Here is a 15,698-nt window from a genome sequence, read left to right as displayed (position 1 = left end):
AAAAGCAGCTGATGGTTTGGGAAACAGGATGGCTACAAAGAGATCTTATTTTAAAAGCAGCTGATGGTTTGGCAATGAGAGAACTACAGTGGTGGAGAGACCAGGAGGCAGCTCTCAGCGAAACCAACGTTATGGATGCCCTGCATGAGCCTTCTCAGTCCCAGCAGGAAGCCCACCACACTGGCTGCCCCGGCCTCCGCACTGCCTGTGCCAGGACAGCCGCCTCCCCTGCTCACCCGCCGACAACACCTAGGCTTCCTTTATCTAAATCAGAGCATACCAGGTCTCTAGCAGAAAATCAACTAAATGTCAGGGACCTCCGAGTCATTTAAATAGAGAAAGTGGAAGGCCATTAGGCAAGCTATGTCTGGGCTGCTAATGTAGCCCCTGCAGGGAGGGGCCAGGAGCGCTGCAGTGAGCCTCAGGTCTCGCAGGCCCAGCCCTGCTGCAGGGAGCCAGAGCACCCAGGAGACTGGTCTTGTTTCTCAGACATCTCACACACACACACACACCACACACACCACACACACCACACACACACACACCACACCACACACACCACACACACCACACACACACACACACCACACACACACACACACACACACACACGGGGACCCTCGCCTCATGTCACTTGTTTTGCTGTCCTAAATGGCTTCTTGCACCGACCCCTGATCCCCTGGATCCTGGAAGAAGGCAGAGAAACTGGCCTGTACAGAGACCTGCAATTCTACACTAGCTTAACAGCTACGAGACAGAAGAGGGGGACACAGAAGAGATGGGCAAAAGCGGTCATAATGGCGGGGAATGCTTTGAATACTGGATGGTGTCCAGAGCCGCCCCGATGTCATAATTCTTGGTCTGCAGGAGCCTGGTGAGCCAGCCGCCTTCGTCAGAGAAGCCCATGGACAGCATCTGGGAGAGGGACTCAATCAGCCGCGGGTCAGCCTCTGCCAAAACAGTAAGGAAGCCATGAGGAGTGGTGCTGAGCCCTGTGAGTGACCGGAAACACACACCCTCCTGCCTTGGCCAGCGGGACCAGGGCCTGCCAGTGTCCGAGTGCCCGGAGCTCTGGCCCTCACCGGCCACAGTGGACCTGCTTTCCCTGTAAAGGGCCAACCAGTGTTTTTCACACTGCTCAGCTCTGCCACTGTGACACAGGCAGCCAGGTGGTGTGTAAACAAAACTGTCGCTGGACACTGAAACACGCATCTCATCTAACTGTCACATCTTTTGATTGAAAAATACAAGAACTACTCTTGGCCCATAGACCACAGCTCGCCATCCCCTGCCCTAAGGCAGAGAAGACACACTGGCAGCGCACAGCAGGTTGTGCACACAGACCTTGGTTTACACACGGCTGCAGTGTGACAATGAGGAGTCTCTGTCAGCTGCCCCCCCCCCCCCCCCCGCACTGCTGCCTTCCACACCATCCACTTCAACGGTGTCTTCTGCCTGGCTCCTACAGGGATCTTGGCTATGACCCCCACTCTCAGACCAGCACTCCCTGAGGAGACACTGAAGAGGTCTGAGCCCAGTGTGAGTAGTAGGGACACACCCAGTGCTGCCCTGTCTGTGTCACACCTGCCTTAATTCCTGGTCTGCATGTTAAGTTTTAGAAACTCCCACAATTAATATTCCTGGCTCTGGAGTTTGCTTAAAGAAAAACATTTTTAGAACCCCTGCATTAGCAGAGCTTACTCACTATTGCTCAGGGTAGACATAAGAGGACAAAACCAACTCCTAACCTCCCACACCTACAGACAAGCCCTGCAGTGGAGAACGTCCCATCCTTCTGTTTGTGTCGCTGAAATCAGAAGGGGGCAGGATGCTCTGAAGGGAAAGGTAGGAATAAATACAAAACTCTTGGTTCACTTGCCTGGTGGGAGATGCGGGTACAAGGCAGCTTCCTTCAGCCCTGTGGGTCCCTCCTGGGAGGGGTCCAGAGAGCTTGGCCCTTCGGATTCTGGCATCTGTAGGGACTGGAGTTCACCTGTGGACGGGTCCACTTCTTTTGAAGACAAATGGGTCCAGTCATCGTCTCCTCCTGAACAGTTATCAGACTCCATCTGTTCCTGGAACAAAACTCACCATGAGCACACAGGAGACACGCGCAACAGGCCAAGCCTGACCATGGCACTGACTCCTGGCAACCAGTCGGGGAGCGTGCACGCACACACGTGTTTAAGGCTGCAGGGGGCTACGGGCAACAGGGAGCCACTCACAAAGACCAAGTAACTACAAAGTTCTAGCAGGTTCCCAGAGTGACTTAAATGGCACAGACATCACTGCAACAGCAGCAGCTCCCTCGGGTTTCATAAGTGGCTGCATAGGTGCTGAGGATGAGGCGGAGGCGCAGCTACAAATCGCTAGGCTGGTCCCAGCTGGTGGGAGGGGCACAGGCTTGCCTCAGGCCGCCCCTCGGACTCCAAGGCGATCTTTCTCATTTGCTCTGCCAAAGATTGCGTGGCGCCCTCAACATTCCCACCCGGCTTGCTGGGGTCAGAGCAGCAGCTGCTTGGCTGTGAGCTGTTCTTCTCCTCTGTGCTGGAACTCTCTGGAGAGACAGGGGTCAGGCGGCTTCTTTTCCCTCCGTGCTCCACATCAATATCAACTTCGATGCCTAGAGGCCAAGGAGGAAAGAGAAAGCTGTGAAGCTCCCCCAAGGAGGCACCTGCGAGCAGGAGCTTGGCCCGTGGGGACTACAGACTCACGAAGATCTCACACGTTCAGTCCCCACACGCAGGTGAGGGTCTGGATGGTGGCACTCAGCGTGTGGATGCAGGGGCTAGGTTCTCCTACTCAGCTCAACCCCGGAATCACACAGTCAGTATGGGACTAGACGATGCAAACCTGTGAGTCCGAGGCTTCTCCCAATATCCCAGCTACAAATCTCTGTGGCTTCTGGAAACATTCTCGGTGTGCCCGTGATACTGGAGCTTTCTCTTTCTCCAATTCAGTAAAACATTAACCTCAGCAAGCATCTAAGGTCAGCTTCTAAGCCAGAAAGTCAAGGGAGACCTTGTTTTTCCTAACCTTGCAGGATATGGGCTACACAGCAGGTAGGGCCAGGCCCTAAGTACAGGGGGAGCCAATACTGCATGTGGCAGGCACCTCCAGCCACAGTGATGGAAGGCTGTGTACCTCATGACACTTGCACATAGAGGCTTTGTGTGATGACACATAACACACCTAAACGCTGGGGCTCTGCTCAGGGAGTGCACAGGCCATGCAGGCGAGGCGTGGGGCCCGACATGGCAGCACAGGGAGCCTGCACACTTCCAGGCTCACGTAACTCACCAAGGACAGGGAATAATCACCTGCGCTATTTTTGAAATTAAATAGTGTCAAAAGTCTCCATACCCACAGCTTAGAGTCACCAGTTGTCAAAGGCTGTGGTGCACACTCTGCTCCCATCCCACTCCCCAAAGCCTCCCTGCACCCTTTCAGCTCATGCTGCTCTCACCTGATGATCGAGTTCACATCTGTGCATTTCCTACTCTAGACCAGTATCTGCCTCCTTCCACTACCCTTTCCAAGACTCAGTTTTTTGTTAAAAGAACATTCAGTGTTTCAGCTAGTACCTCTATCTAAATGTTCTTTGCTGGGTCGAGGAGCGGACTATTTCCTTGGATAGCTTTTTGTTTTCCTACCACTGATGATGGCTTTTTTTTTTTTTTTTTAGACGGAGTCTCGCTCTGTCGCCCAGGCTGGAGTGCAGTGCCGCAATCTCGGCTCACTGCAACCTCTGCCCACCGGGTACAAGTGATTCTCCTGCCTCAGCCTCCAGAGTAGCTGGGACTACAGGCACATGCCACCATGCCCAGCTATTTTTTATATTTTTACTGTAGAGATGGGGTTTCACCATGTTGGCCAGGCTGGTCTTGAACTCTTGACCTCAGGTGATCCGCCCGCCTCGGCCTCCCAAAGTGCTTGGATTACCGACATGAGCCACCACACCCAACCTGCCTTCTCTTTTCATTTGCTAACTTTCCCCATGTTCTCCCATAGCATCTCCATAGTTTTCTACAAACTATAGACTATTGCTCAGAGAGTGAAGTGGATCAGAGGCCCCACTGGTTCTGGTGTTTTCCATAGAGAATGTCCCTGGCTGTGCAGCCTCCTGTTCCAGCCAGGACTGGCGGCTCTCTGGGCAGAGGCTCTGCTGCAATGCTGTGACCACCTTTACTCTCACCCTCTGTCCTATTAGGTCCCCTGTTTCCTAACACCTCTGTGCTTCATTTCAGGTTTATCTCTTCATGTGGTTCAAATCAAAGTTAAAATAATTAAGACTGTATACCAGAAAGTAACTTTGTTCTGCCCTGATACTTGATCGTTTTAGATGGTTATAGAATTCTAAGCTGGACCAGGCACAGTGGCTCACGCATGTAATCCTAACACTTCAGGAGAACGTGGGAGATCTCTCGAGCCCAGTTCAAAATAGGCCTGGGCAGCATAGCAAGACCCCATCTCTACAAAAAGTTTTTTAAACAGCTGGGCACAGGCTGGGCGCGGTGGCTCACGCCTGTAATCCCGGCACTTTGGGAGGCCAAGGCAGGTGGATCACAAGGTCAGGAGTTCAAGACCAGCCTGGCCAAGATGGTGAAACCCCGTCTCTACTGAAAATATAAAAAATAGCCAGGTGTGGCGGGGGGTGCCTGTAATCCCAGCTACTCGGGAGGCTGAGGCAGAAAACTGCTTGAACCCAGGAGGTGGAAATTGCAGTGAGCTGAAATCACACCACTGCACTCCAGCCTGGGCGACAGCAAGACTCCGACTCAGGTGGGGAGGGGGGGGGCGTAAAAAATAAAAATTAAAAAAAAAAGGCTGGGCGGGGTGGCTCAAGCCTGTGATCCCAGCACTTTGGGAGGCCGAGATGGGCGGATCACGAGGTCAGGAGATCGAGACCATCCTGGCTAACACGGTGAAACCCCATCTCTACTAAAAAATACATACAAACTAGCCGGGCGAGGTGGCGGGCGCCTGTAGTCCCAGCTACTCTGGAGGCTGAGGCAGGAGAATGGCGTAAAGCCGGAGGCGGAGCTTGCAGTGAGCTGAGATCCGGCCACTGCACTCCAGCCTGGGCGGCAGAGCGAGACTCCGTCTCAAAAAAAAAAAAAAAAAAAAAAAAAAATAGGCACAGTGGCACATGCCTGTAGTCCCAGCTACTTGGGAGGCTGAAGCAGAAGGATCACTTGAGCCCACGAGGTCAAGACAGCTGTACCACTGCACTCCAGCCCAGTTGACAGTGAGACCATTTCAAAAACGAGAACTCTAGGCTGAAAAGCCTTTTTAACTGATTTTTTTTTTTTTTTTAGATGGAGTCTCGCTGTGTCGCCCAGGCTGGAGTGCAGTGGCCGGATCTCAGCTCACTGCAAGCTCCGCCTCCCGGGCTCACGCCATTCTCCTGCCTCAGCCTCCCGAGTAGCTGGGACTACAGGCGCCCGCCACCTCGCCCGGCTAGTTTTTTGTATTTTTAGTAGAGACGGGGTTTCACCGTGTTAGCCAGGATGGTCTCAATCTCCTGACCTCGTGATCCACCCGTCTCGGCATCCCAAAGTGCTGGGACTACAGGCTTGAGCCACCGCGCCCAGCCTTAACTGATTTTTTAAGTCATCAGTTGTTCCATTGTCTCCTAACTTTTCATGATTGTTTGCTCTTTGTATTCCCAAGTATTTACAATAACCTAAAGTTTTAGAAGCCCCTCTTTATCCTCAGGGTTCTGACACTTGACAGTGATAAGCTTTGCTGTGGGGTCTTTCTCAGTCATTGTCAGGGCCGCTTTCAATCTAGAAGATAAGGTCCTCATTGCCAAGAAACTATCTTGCATTCCACGTTCATTTCCTCCTTTCAGTTTTCTGTTCTTTCTGGAATTCCTACTCATCCTATATGGGGCTTCTAGACTTGTTCCTACACTAGTTTTTTTTTTTTTTTTTTTTGAGACGGAGTCTTGCTCTGTCGCCCAGGCTGGAGTGCAGTGGCCGGATCTCAGCTCACTGCAAGCTCCGCCTCCCGGGTTTACGCCATTCTCCTGCCTCAGCCTCCCGAGTAGCTGGGACTACAGGCGCCCGCCTCGTCGCCCGGCTAGTTTTTTGTATTTTTAAGTAGAGACAGGGTTTCACCGTATTAGCCAGGATGGTCTCGATCTCCTGACCTCGTGATCCGCCCGTCTCGGCCTCCCAAAGTGCTGGGATTACAGGCTTCAGCCACCGCGCCCGGCCTAGTTTTCTTTTCTCTCCTTCTATCTCTGTTTTGTTTTTGGAGTATCTCCTTGAGGCACTATTAGAATCTAAGCCTTCTTTTGAAGTTTTTTTTCTATTTACATTTTTTAATTTCAAGAACTTTCTTATTCTATCCCCTTTGTTATCCTTTTTATAGTATCCTGTTCCTTTTTCATGCAGACAATACTCTTTTGTATCTCACTGAGGGCATTAACATTCTTTTCCCTTTAAGCCCTTTTCTCCCATGTGTGGGGCCTTTCCTCAGATGGCTGGTGACCCAAGGCTGTCTGATCCCCCTGAAACACTAAGAAAAGGTTGACAGGAGCCTTCTGTGAGGCCAGCGCCATCACTAACTTCTCCTCTGCAGGGTGACTGGGGGCCTGGCAGGCAGGAGCTGTAGGATGCTTCTCTGGGGGCATTCAGCCTCCCTCAGCAGGGACTCCCCATCTCCTGCCTGGCCAGGGAACTGACTGCTGGGCCCATTGCTCATTCGGGAGGCCCAGTTTCAGGCTGGTGCCTCACCCTGCCCTGTGTCTCTAGCTTCCCTGGGTCAGGTGCTCCTGGAATTAAACATGAGGTCTCCTTCAGTCGTTGGCAAGAGCTGTCATCTGGTCAAGTGGGCCCTGAAGTCTCTGACACTTCCTACAGGTTTTCAACCCTCCCCCCTTGTTCCTGCCCCCCATCACTCCCACCTCTTGCCTTTCCTGGTACCTGAACAGATGGTCTTGCTTCTCACCAGGATGCCTTGTTCTGGCACACAGATTTCTGAAGCTTCCCTCAGCAGGTTGCCACCCTCTCCCTCCATTTCCATCTTCCAAAATCTGATCACATCTTTGTCTTTTCCTCTATTACTTTGTCTATGGTGTTTTCTTTTTTGTGTCAGCCCTTTCCTGCTATTTCAGTAGCGTGTAGGGGGGAGCAGAGGTAAAAGCAGGCTTAACTACAAGTACCTCCATCTGTAAATAAATTGTTTTTCTCCTTTATTCTTCCCAACGTGTGATTATGAAAAGGTTGAAGCTGCCAGGCACAGTGGCTCACGCCTGTAATCCCAGCACTTTGGGAGGCCAAGGCAGGTGGATCACCTGAGGTCAAGAGTTCGAGACCAGCCTGACCAACGTGGAGAAACCCCGTCTCTAGTAAAAATACAAAATTAGCTGAGTGTGGTGGCGCACGCCCGTAATCGCAGCTACTCAGGAGGCTGAGGCATGAGAATCGCTTGAACCCAGAGGTGGAGGTTACAGTGAGCCAAGATTGCACCATTGCACTCCAACCTGGGCAACAAGTGCAAAAGTCTGTCTCAAAAAAAAGAAAAAAGGTTGAAACAAACAGAAAAGTTGAAAGAATAGTACAATCAACACCCACATGCTTTTTAAATGGGTGAGTGATGAGACTTGTCTGTAAACAGGTCAGAGAAATTACAGAATTAGGATTTCTCCAACTTGATGATAAAAGCCTGAGATTTCAGGGCTTATAAGAAGACTCTGCCGATGGAGTAGCCATTCTTGTATTCCTTTACTTTCTTAAGAAACTTGCTTTCACTTAAAAAAAAAAAAAAAAGTGGACGATGCTTCGTGCCCTGCTGCCCCACAAAGCGTCTGCGTGTGGGTGTGTTTATCAGAGATACCGTGACCAGGAGGGGCCCTGTGGCTTCATGTCCTGCATCTCGGGGCCTGCAGCCTCCCAGCCAGGAGTAGCCTGGGTCTCAGCGGTGGCTCCCTCAGCGGGTTCTCACCGCCCCACCAAAAGGCCTTGGCACTTCACATGAAAGCCGCCGCATACCCCACACACACTGCCACTGGGAGGCGGCTGTTGACTCGTTCCCCTTTGGGCCCTGCTCTGGGAACAGTCCCTTCTAGGCAGTTAACCTGTGAGTCATCCGGCTTATAGTTCTTCATAAAGAAAGGAAAGAAACTAGCTCTAACTTCTGTAACAGTCTAAGCCACTCCGTGACTGGCTCTCCTCAGCTGAAACCTCTCAGTCTATTTTACTAAAATCTTCCTTGCTTGTAGAGCTGCAGGCTCCTCCCTGGTTAGGAGAAAGCAATTCTATCCACTTTAAGCCTTTAAGCTTTTAGTGCTCAAAGACATCTGAGCACTTGCAAGATGATTCCTGTCTGTGCCAAGTGGGGCATCCAGTTCAGTTCTGAGATGCTGCACCAGCACAGGTGGGTCTGGAGACAGTGTGACCCCAAGCACCTGGGCAGCCTCCCAGACAGATTCCAGGCCCCACCAACACCCACTTACCACAATCAAAAAAGGTAAGGTCTGGGGATCTGCGCTGTTTTAAGTCTCTACCTGAACCTACACTTGCTTTTGTGACTTCCCAGGATGTCTCTCCTTTGTTCTTTGAGTGAAGGACTCTTGTTCATACCTCCAAATTCACCTGCAATTTCTCAGACCTTTACTATGCCCACAGTGAGTTGCAGGATTGAGGCACAGCCTATCTCTCAATCATGATCTCAGTGCTCCACTGTTCTACCCTCCTTCGAAGGCATTAAGAATACTGATTCTAGGCTGGGTGCGGTGGCTCACACCTGTAATCCCAGCACTTTGGGAGGCCGAGGTGGGTGGATCATGAGGTCAAGAGTTCGAGACCAGCCTGGCCAACATAGTGACACCCCCGTCTCTACTAAAAATACAAAACTTAGCCGGGCGTGGTGGCGGGCACCTGTAATCCCAGCTACTCTGGAGGCTGAGGCAGGAGAATTGTTTGAACCCAGGAGGCGGAGGTTGCAGCAAGCCGAGATCATATCATTGCACTCCAGCCTGGGTGACAAGGGCAAAACTCCATCTCAAAAAACAAATTAAAAAAAAACAGAATAGCGATTCTTCTTTCCTAGTCTCTGACTTCGCCTCTAAACTCTAGTACAGAAGCCATATGTGTTTGGGCTGTTCAGCAGCAATGGCAAGATGTCACTGCTGCCTCAAAGTGGAATGAGCAAGGCTGGGCACAGTGGCTCACGCCTGTAATCCCAGCACTTTGGGAGGCCAAGGCAGGTGGATCATGAGGTCAGGAGTTCAAGACCAGTCTGGCCAATGTAGTGAAACCCTGTCTCTACTAAAAAAAATACAAAAATTAGCTGGGCGTGGTGGTAGGTACCTGTAATCCTAGTTACCCAGGAGGCTGAAGCAGGGGAATCACTTGAACCCAGGAGGTGGAGGTTGCAGTGAGCAGAGATGGCGCCACTGCACTCCAGCCTCGGCGACAGAGCAAGACTCCACCTCAAAAAAAAAAAAAAAAAACGGAATGAGCAGAGTTGGAGCAGATGGCAGTCATGCCCTGTAGCCACAGGAGGCAGCAGGCAGGGTTCGGATGTCCCTCCTGGCAGCATTCTCTCAGACACTGAACACAACCTTTGGACAGGCTGACACAGCCTGCCACTGCAGTCGCAAAAACAGGCTCACTCTTCTAGAGAGAGATGCAAGTGTCCCAGCGATCCATCTGCCATCACGGATCCACCGTCATCTTGAACTAGAAGTTGGCTTCATTCACTGATCCTCACTGCCACATGCCTGACCCTGCAGCACCCACCCCAGACCCTTAGCCAGACACTAGCACTTTCTAAAGCCCAGCGGGGAGGGGTCTCAGAGCCTGAGCTCATGCCTGGGGTCAGGTGGCACCACTCTGGGGGTACACATTGGGGTTCACCCACCCCAGCAGACCCACTGTGCAACCTGAGGCACCAGAACTGGCTGTCACCCAGAGTACCTGCCTCCACGTTCTCCCCGCTCTGATGCAGGCCCAGCACCCAGAAGCACCGGAAAGGTTTGGGGGTTGTAAACTAAAAGAAGGAAAAGATAAATAGCATCTCAACTAACTACTGCCCAGGTCCTCAACAGTCCAAATCCCAAGGCCTGGCTTAGGGGAAAATGCAGACTATTGTTCACCCAAAGGAGGGCAGTCAGAGGTGACAGGCAAGCCCTACAACCAGACCCTGGTGACCCTCCGTTACTGGGACTGTCCCAACCAAATGCTGATTCTACGTCACTCCATGTAGAAAGTTTGAGAATTCTGTCAGGGAATTCAACCGTGAGTTGCCTGTGGTCCAGCATGTAGTAAAGGTTGATTTGAGGCAGCAAATCCTCACCAGTGTCAAGGGCATGTCAATTTCCCATTTCTCTGCAGTATTCCAGGTGAAGGTGACATAAAGCGCAGGCTGAGTGAGGGAAGCACTGGGCAGGAGGCGCACTCACCCAGAGGGCTAAGGGCAGCTGCCACACTCTCCCCCACGTTCTTCAGGAAATTCACACTGGGATCCTCCGACGGACCAGAAGCTTTGATTTTTACAAAGATAAAATAAAGATATCTTTAATGCCTTGGATACCTGTCACCTTCTTGCCAAGGTCCCTGTGTTCCTGGGTGACCTTTAACCCAGATGCCTCGTCCAGGGGCTCACTCAGCATCCCCCTCTCCTCCCTCCCACTCTGCACCCCCTGGCCCTGCACCAAGAGCCTCTCCACTCTCGCGCGCCATTCCCCCTCATCTGTGACCCTGGTGCTCAGCAACCCCACACAGGCTCAGGCTCAGTACATTGTGAATATTGATCACATCCTTGAGTAAATATTTACTCAAAGTCAAGCAAACATCCCATCTTTGTCCCAGAGGGTGATAACTAATAAAATCAGAATCCAAAAAATCTAGACTGCAAAGCTAAGGGTAAGTCTTTAACTTACAACTATGTTTAAAAGGACTTGAGAAACTTTGGCTCTGATCTTCCTGACAACCATCACAAAAGAGAACAAAGTGCATCAAAAACCCTGGGCTGTAAGGGCCTCCCTGCCTGCACCTCACGGCACCTGGACAGGGCAGCCTCCTGAGGTGGGAAGGGCTATGCAGGTGAATTTGTGGCTTCAGGCACTCACACCTCAGTTTCCCTGTTTGGGAAATGCAGAGCATACTCCCCGCTTTGCGGGGTTCTTGTGCGATTGTAGGACACCGGGAAGGTGGGGAGGTATCCTAAATTCTTGCCTTGCACACAGGCTTTGCACAAGGGCTCTGCGCACAGGCTGCCTGACTACTGTCACCATTCAGAAGCCGGTTCCAACGCAAGCCTCACCTGATTCCGCTGTGGGACCAGGGCGGGCATCCCCTGCACGAGGAGGACGTGGGCTCCAGTTTCCTGGTGGGCCCATTTCCCATCCTGGCCACCCGAAGTGCCCATGTTTCAGCTTCCGGAGCCAGCGGCTGTGCGAGAAGCCCTGGAGAAGGAATTAGCAGAGGGGCAGGCAGTGAGCGGGTCAAGGTTCCTGCCACCCTGAGCCCACCCCAGGCCTGCCCGGAGGGCCTGCTCACCTCAGACAGGTGCCCGAAGGGGCTGGGGAACGCCAGCTTGGTGTGGCCCTGGTGCAAGCCCTTTCCCTCACAGACGCTACACAAGTCATAGTCTGGACAGACGCTGCACTTGTAGCGGGTTCCTACCACGGGCCCGTTGCAGCCATCACAGATCACATTGGGGTGCACCATGTTGCGGGGCGCCTCCTGAGCACACGGTGGGCGGTGGTCCCGCCGGCACTCTTTTTTCTCTACAGGAAGGGCAGAGAGAGCTGCTAGGGTGCGGCCCCCTAAAGTGCTCCCCCTCTATCATCACTGTGGGGCTGTCACTGCCAGCAAGGCCCCTGGGCCTCCTCTCCAGCATGGAGTCCACACAAAATTCAGCTGCTTAGGTGAGGGCAGCAGAGCAACCAAGAACCTGCTAGGAGGTTCCCAGTCCCTGTGTCTGTTACCTGGGAACTGTGGCCCAGGCAGCAGAGCAGCAGCAAGGAGCCCGGTCTGTACGGCTTTGGCCTTGCTCTTCACCCAAGCACCGCAGCAGCAGACCCCATCCCTAGGGGTGAACACGGACTCCTCTTTCTCAGGTCAGGCACAGCACTTAGTATGCTTTTTTTTTTTTTTTTTTTGACACAGAGTCTCACTCTGTCGCCTAGGCTGGAGTGCAGTCGTGTGATTTCAGCTCGCGGCAACCTCTGCTCTCCAGGTTTAAGCAATTCTGGTCTCAGCCTCTTGAGTAGCTGGGACTAGAAGCGCACACCACCACACCCAGCTAATTTTTGTATCTTTAGTAGAGACAAGGTTTCACCATGTTGGCCAGGCAGGTCTTAAACTCCTGACCTCAGGTGATCTGCCTGCCTCGGCCTCCCAAAGTGCTGGAATTACAGGCATGAGCCACCACACCTGGCCTATGTCCCTGTCTTAAACAGCCCTCAAATTACGGACCTCTTCATTGGTGGAACATCAAGCCCTGTTTTTCACTCAGCAGGGAACTGAGTACAAGCTGAGCTGGCTTCAGACAGCCCCCAGAGCAGCTCCTTACCTTTAATGTAGATTCGGAAGATGTCATCCTTCACGTAGGACATGGCCATTGTCAACTCCTCGTCACTGGAAAAGGCAACCAAGTCCCCGTCTTCATCTAGATTGTTTAAAAGACAGCACATAAGCACCCAGAGGTTCTCAGCTGGACATAAGCTGCTGGAATGGGCTGAGGCCAGATGAAAGGGACACTCACAGGGCTATAAACTGGAGCACCTACTTGAGCCACGGAGGGCAGGAGTGAGAGGCAAGACTGCCCCCTTGCTCTGGCACCTCCTGGAAGGTGAGTGCTCCAACCTGGGCCCTGGACCACAGCCACACGCAGGGGGTGGAGGGCCCTGGACCACAGCCACACGCAGGGGGTGGAGGGCCCTGGACCACAGCCACACGCAGGGGGTGGAGGGCCCTGGACCACAGCCACACGCAGGGGGTGGAGGGCCCTGGACCACAGCCACACGCAGGGGGTGGAGGGCCCTGGACCACAGGGGCAACAGCAGCTTCGGCTGCTGCACTTATTTAGACTCGGGCCAGCTTCCTCTTCAGAAACGTGCCACCTCATTCCACATCCGACCAGGTCCATGTCCATCTTCAACTGTGGGAGATCCCTGCCTGTGACCTGCTTCTGAGGGGCCCAGCCCCACAAAGGCCTTAAACTTCTAGTGGCTTGGGGGTAAAGGAGACAAGGGCATCTGTCTACTTCCTTCCCTAACAAAGCTAAAAAGCATGTATTGGTATGTAGTCTGCAGTTGTGACAGATACATGTGAGCTCAAAGGGCTTTAAAGCACAACCGTGCAGACCAAACCACACCATCCACTGTGGGAACAGGTGTGGCACCCAAAGATGCCAACAGCCCAAATGTCTGTCAACTAATGAACAGGTAAAACATGGCCCATCCATACAACAGAATATTATTCCTCCAAAAAAAACCGAAGTACTGATGTGTGCCACAACATTGAACACACTACACTAAGTGAAAGAAGACTACATTGTATGATTCTATTTACATGAAATGCCCAGGATTGCAAGAGGGATAGATACAGAAAGGAGGTGAGTGGTTGCTGGGGGCATGTGGATGGGGGTGATAAAAGGTATGTATGGCGTTTATAAGGTGATGAAAAGCTCTCAGATTGAATATGGTTCACAAACCTATGAAAATGGTGAAAACCACTGACTTGTACACTAAATGGGTGAACCCTTATGCCAGTTACAGCTCAAAATCACAATTTTGTTTTTAAGAACAGGAGAGAGCCTGGCAGGCTGGCAGCACTCCAGAGGGAGGTCCTAGCACTACCAGGTCCCAGGGGCCGGCCTTGGCCACCTCCCTAACCCCACCCCCAGCAGCCACTGGTCACACCAGCGCAGCAGGAAACAGTTCCTGGGCTTCTGTGCCCACACCAACATTTCTGAAGAACGTTCTCGTCTTGTCCCTCTCTCCACTTGCCAATGGGATAACATCTATACTCGACCTAGCCTGGAGCATTCCTCGGGCAATCAGTGCCCTCCTCCCAGGCGCTGTCGCGGCGCTCCCGAGTCCCCCGCTTGTTTACCCGCGTCGATCCCTCCCCTCCGCCGGCGCTCCCCGGGCTCCTCCGGGCCATTATCTGAACCACCACCTGGCGCAGCAAGATGTCGGTGTAACCCGAGTGCCCGCCTGACCACCCAGTTCCCGCGGAGAGCCAGAGAGTTCGCCCCGGCGCGTCCTGGCCAAAATCCCCAACAGCGCGGGGGGGGGGGGTCTGACGCTCCCAGGCTCGAGCCCCCGGCCCGCAGGGCTCCACCGCCCCAAGGAGCCACCGCTGAACAGCGGGTCCCGGCCTTGGTCACCACGCCAGTCACCAGGCTGACACTCGAGGCCGAACTGGGGACCCATGCAGACCACCGCCATTCAGGGAGCAGCCAGAGCAGACCCCTCACGGCCCACCAGGCGTCGCCGAGAAGCGAGAGGGCAGCCACCCCGCGGCAGGAGGCCGGGCCCGGCCTGCGTCACCGCCCCCGCCCTGCCCGGCCCGCTCACCGCGGTAGTGCGCCTGGAAGCCGCCGGGCCGCAGCGCGGGGAACAGGGCGGCCACCCGGCTCAGCAGCCGCTCGCAGGGCCCCGGACCTGCCGCGTCCTCGGCTTCCGCCTCAGGCTCGGGGCTGAAGCAGAAGCTGAAGCGGCGGATCTCGCGCGCCGCGTCCTCCTTGCCCAGAAGGTAGGCCTTCACGGTGAGGGACGACATAGCGAGCGGCGAGCTGCGGAAAAACTGGCCGTCCGGCTCGAGGCTGACGCGCGGCTTTTGTAGGACCGCGGAGGCCCCGCCCCGCCTCGAGAGGGGCGGAGTCTGTCGCGCCCTCCCAGCCTCCGCCACGGGCGTCGTGGCGCGAGAGCCGCCCTGCAGAGGCCCCTTCAGTACTAACCCCTTCCCCGCTACCCTTCGCTCCAGGTCTCCCGGCCCCTCATTGCTGACCCCTCTCTTCACTGCCCCAGTGCACCAAGGACCCCAAGAAACCGGCCCTGGCACTCACATAGGCCTGGGCTCCAGCCTCTGCACCTGGGATCAGGGGACTGTTCAGCCCCTCGCCCCTCCCAGGTTTGGGCCTGGTCATGACTCAGCAATATCCTCCGTTGGGGGTACCCAGTGCAGGGAGAGCTGACACAGCCCCCATATCAGGAGGCTGCTAGGTCGCCCAGTGGGCACCGCTGGTCAGAACAAGCTGGCTCTCAGGGTGCTGTTCCGACCCTGCCATGGTCAGCCTCCAGCGGGGGCAGCCCTCTTACAGCGCGTGGCACCCTCGCTGATGGCCCCTAACTGGGTTGAGGGACGGACCCCGACTCTGGCCTGAGCACCAGAGAAGTTCCCAGTTTAATAGGAGTGGAGTTGAGAGGTGCTTGAGGACCAGCTAAGGTCTCCTGAATGTCAGTGGTCGCCAAATGTTCACTGTGGCCCAAGCGACTCCTTATGGGCTCCTCAATTCAGCGGGCAGTGCCCATGGCCCTGTGGGGGCTCAGGTCGGTTGGCCTTGTGGGCAGCCAAGGGGGTCAGGCAACAGTCTCCTCAGCTAGGAATGAAGAAACTCTACTTTATGCCACCAAAGTAACCTGTCCGCCAGAACTGGGGCAAGGAGAGGGGCAGGACGGGTGGTCACCCTCGGGAGCCTCCCAGGCAAGGTCCTGTGAGTAGGAGGTCAGA

The 15,698-nt window shown here is 54.0% G+C and overlaps 1 protein-coding gene across 2 annotated transcripts; it reads right to left on the bottom strand.

Moving 5' to 3' along the window:
- Positions 1–713: 713 nt before the first annotated feature.
- SQSTM1 (sequestosome 1) lies at positions 714–14,917 on the bottom strand. Of its 2 annotated transcripts, XM_033178523.1 has the most exons (8): positions 14,543–14,917; positions 12,532–12,627; positions 11,514–11,743; positions 11,278–11,419; positions 10,415–10,495; positions 2,409–2,623; positions 1,880–2,075; positions 714–950 (listed from the first exon to the last, which is right to left on the bottom strand). In XM_033178523.1, the coding sequence occupies exons 1-8, from the start codon at positions 14,745–14,747 to the stop codon at positions 793–795; spliced, it is 1,323 nt and encodes a 440-aa protein (XP_033034414.1). In that variant the 5' UTR covers positions 14,748–14,917; the 3' UTR covers positions 714–792. The 2 variants fall into 2 exon arrangements, with proteins under 2 accessions (XP_033034414.1, XP_033034415.1); XM_033178524.1 differs by lacking the exon at positions 10,415–10,495.
- Positions 14,918–15,698: the final 781 nt, after the last annotated feature.

Source organism: Trachypithecus francoisi, unplaced genomic scaffold, assembly GCF_009764315.1.
Source record: "Trachypithecus francoisi isolate TF-2019V2 unplaced genomic scaffold, Tfra_2.0 Lachesis_group2, whole genome shotgun sequence".
NCBI classification, from domain to species: Eukaryota; Metazoa; Chordata; class Mammalia; order Primates; family Cercopithecidae; genus Trachypithecus; species Trachypithecus francoisi.
The sequence above is the reverse complement of the archived record's forward strand: the minus strand, read 5'-3'. Positions and strand labels throughout refer to the sequence as shown.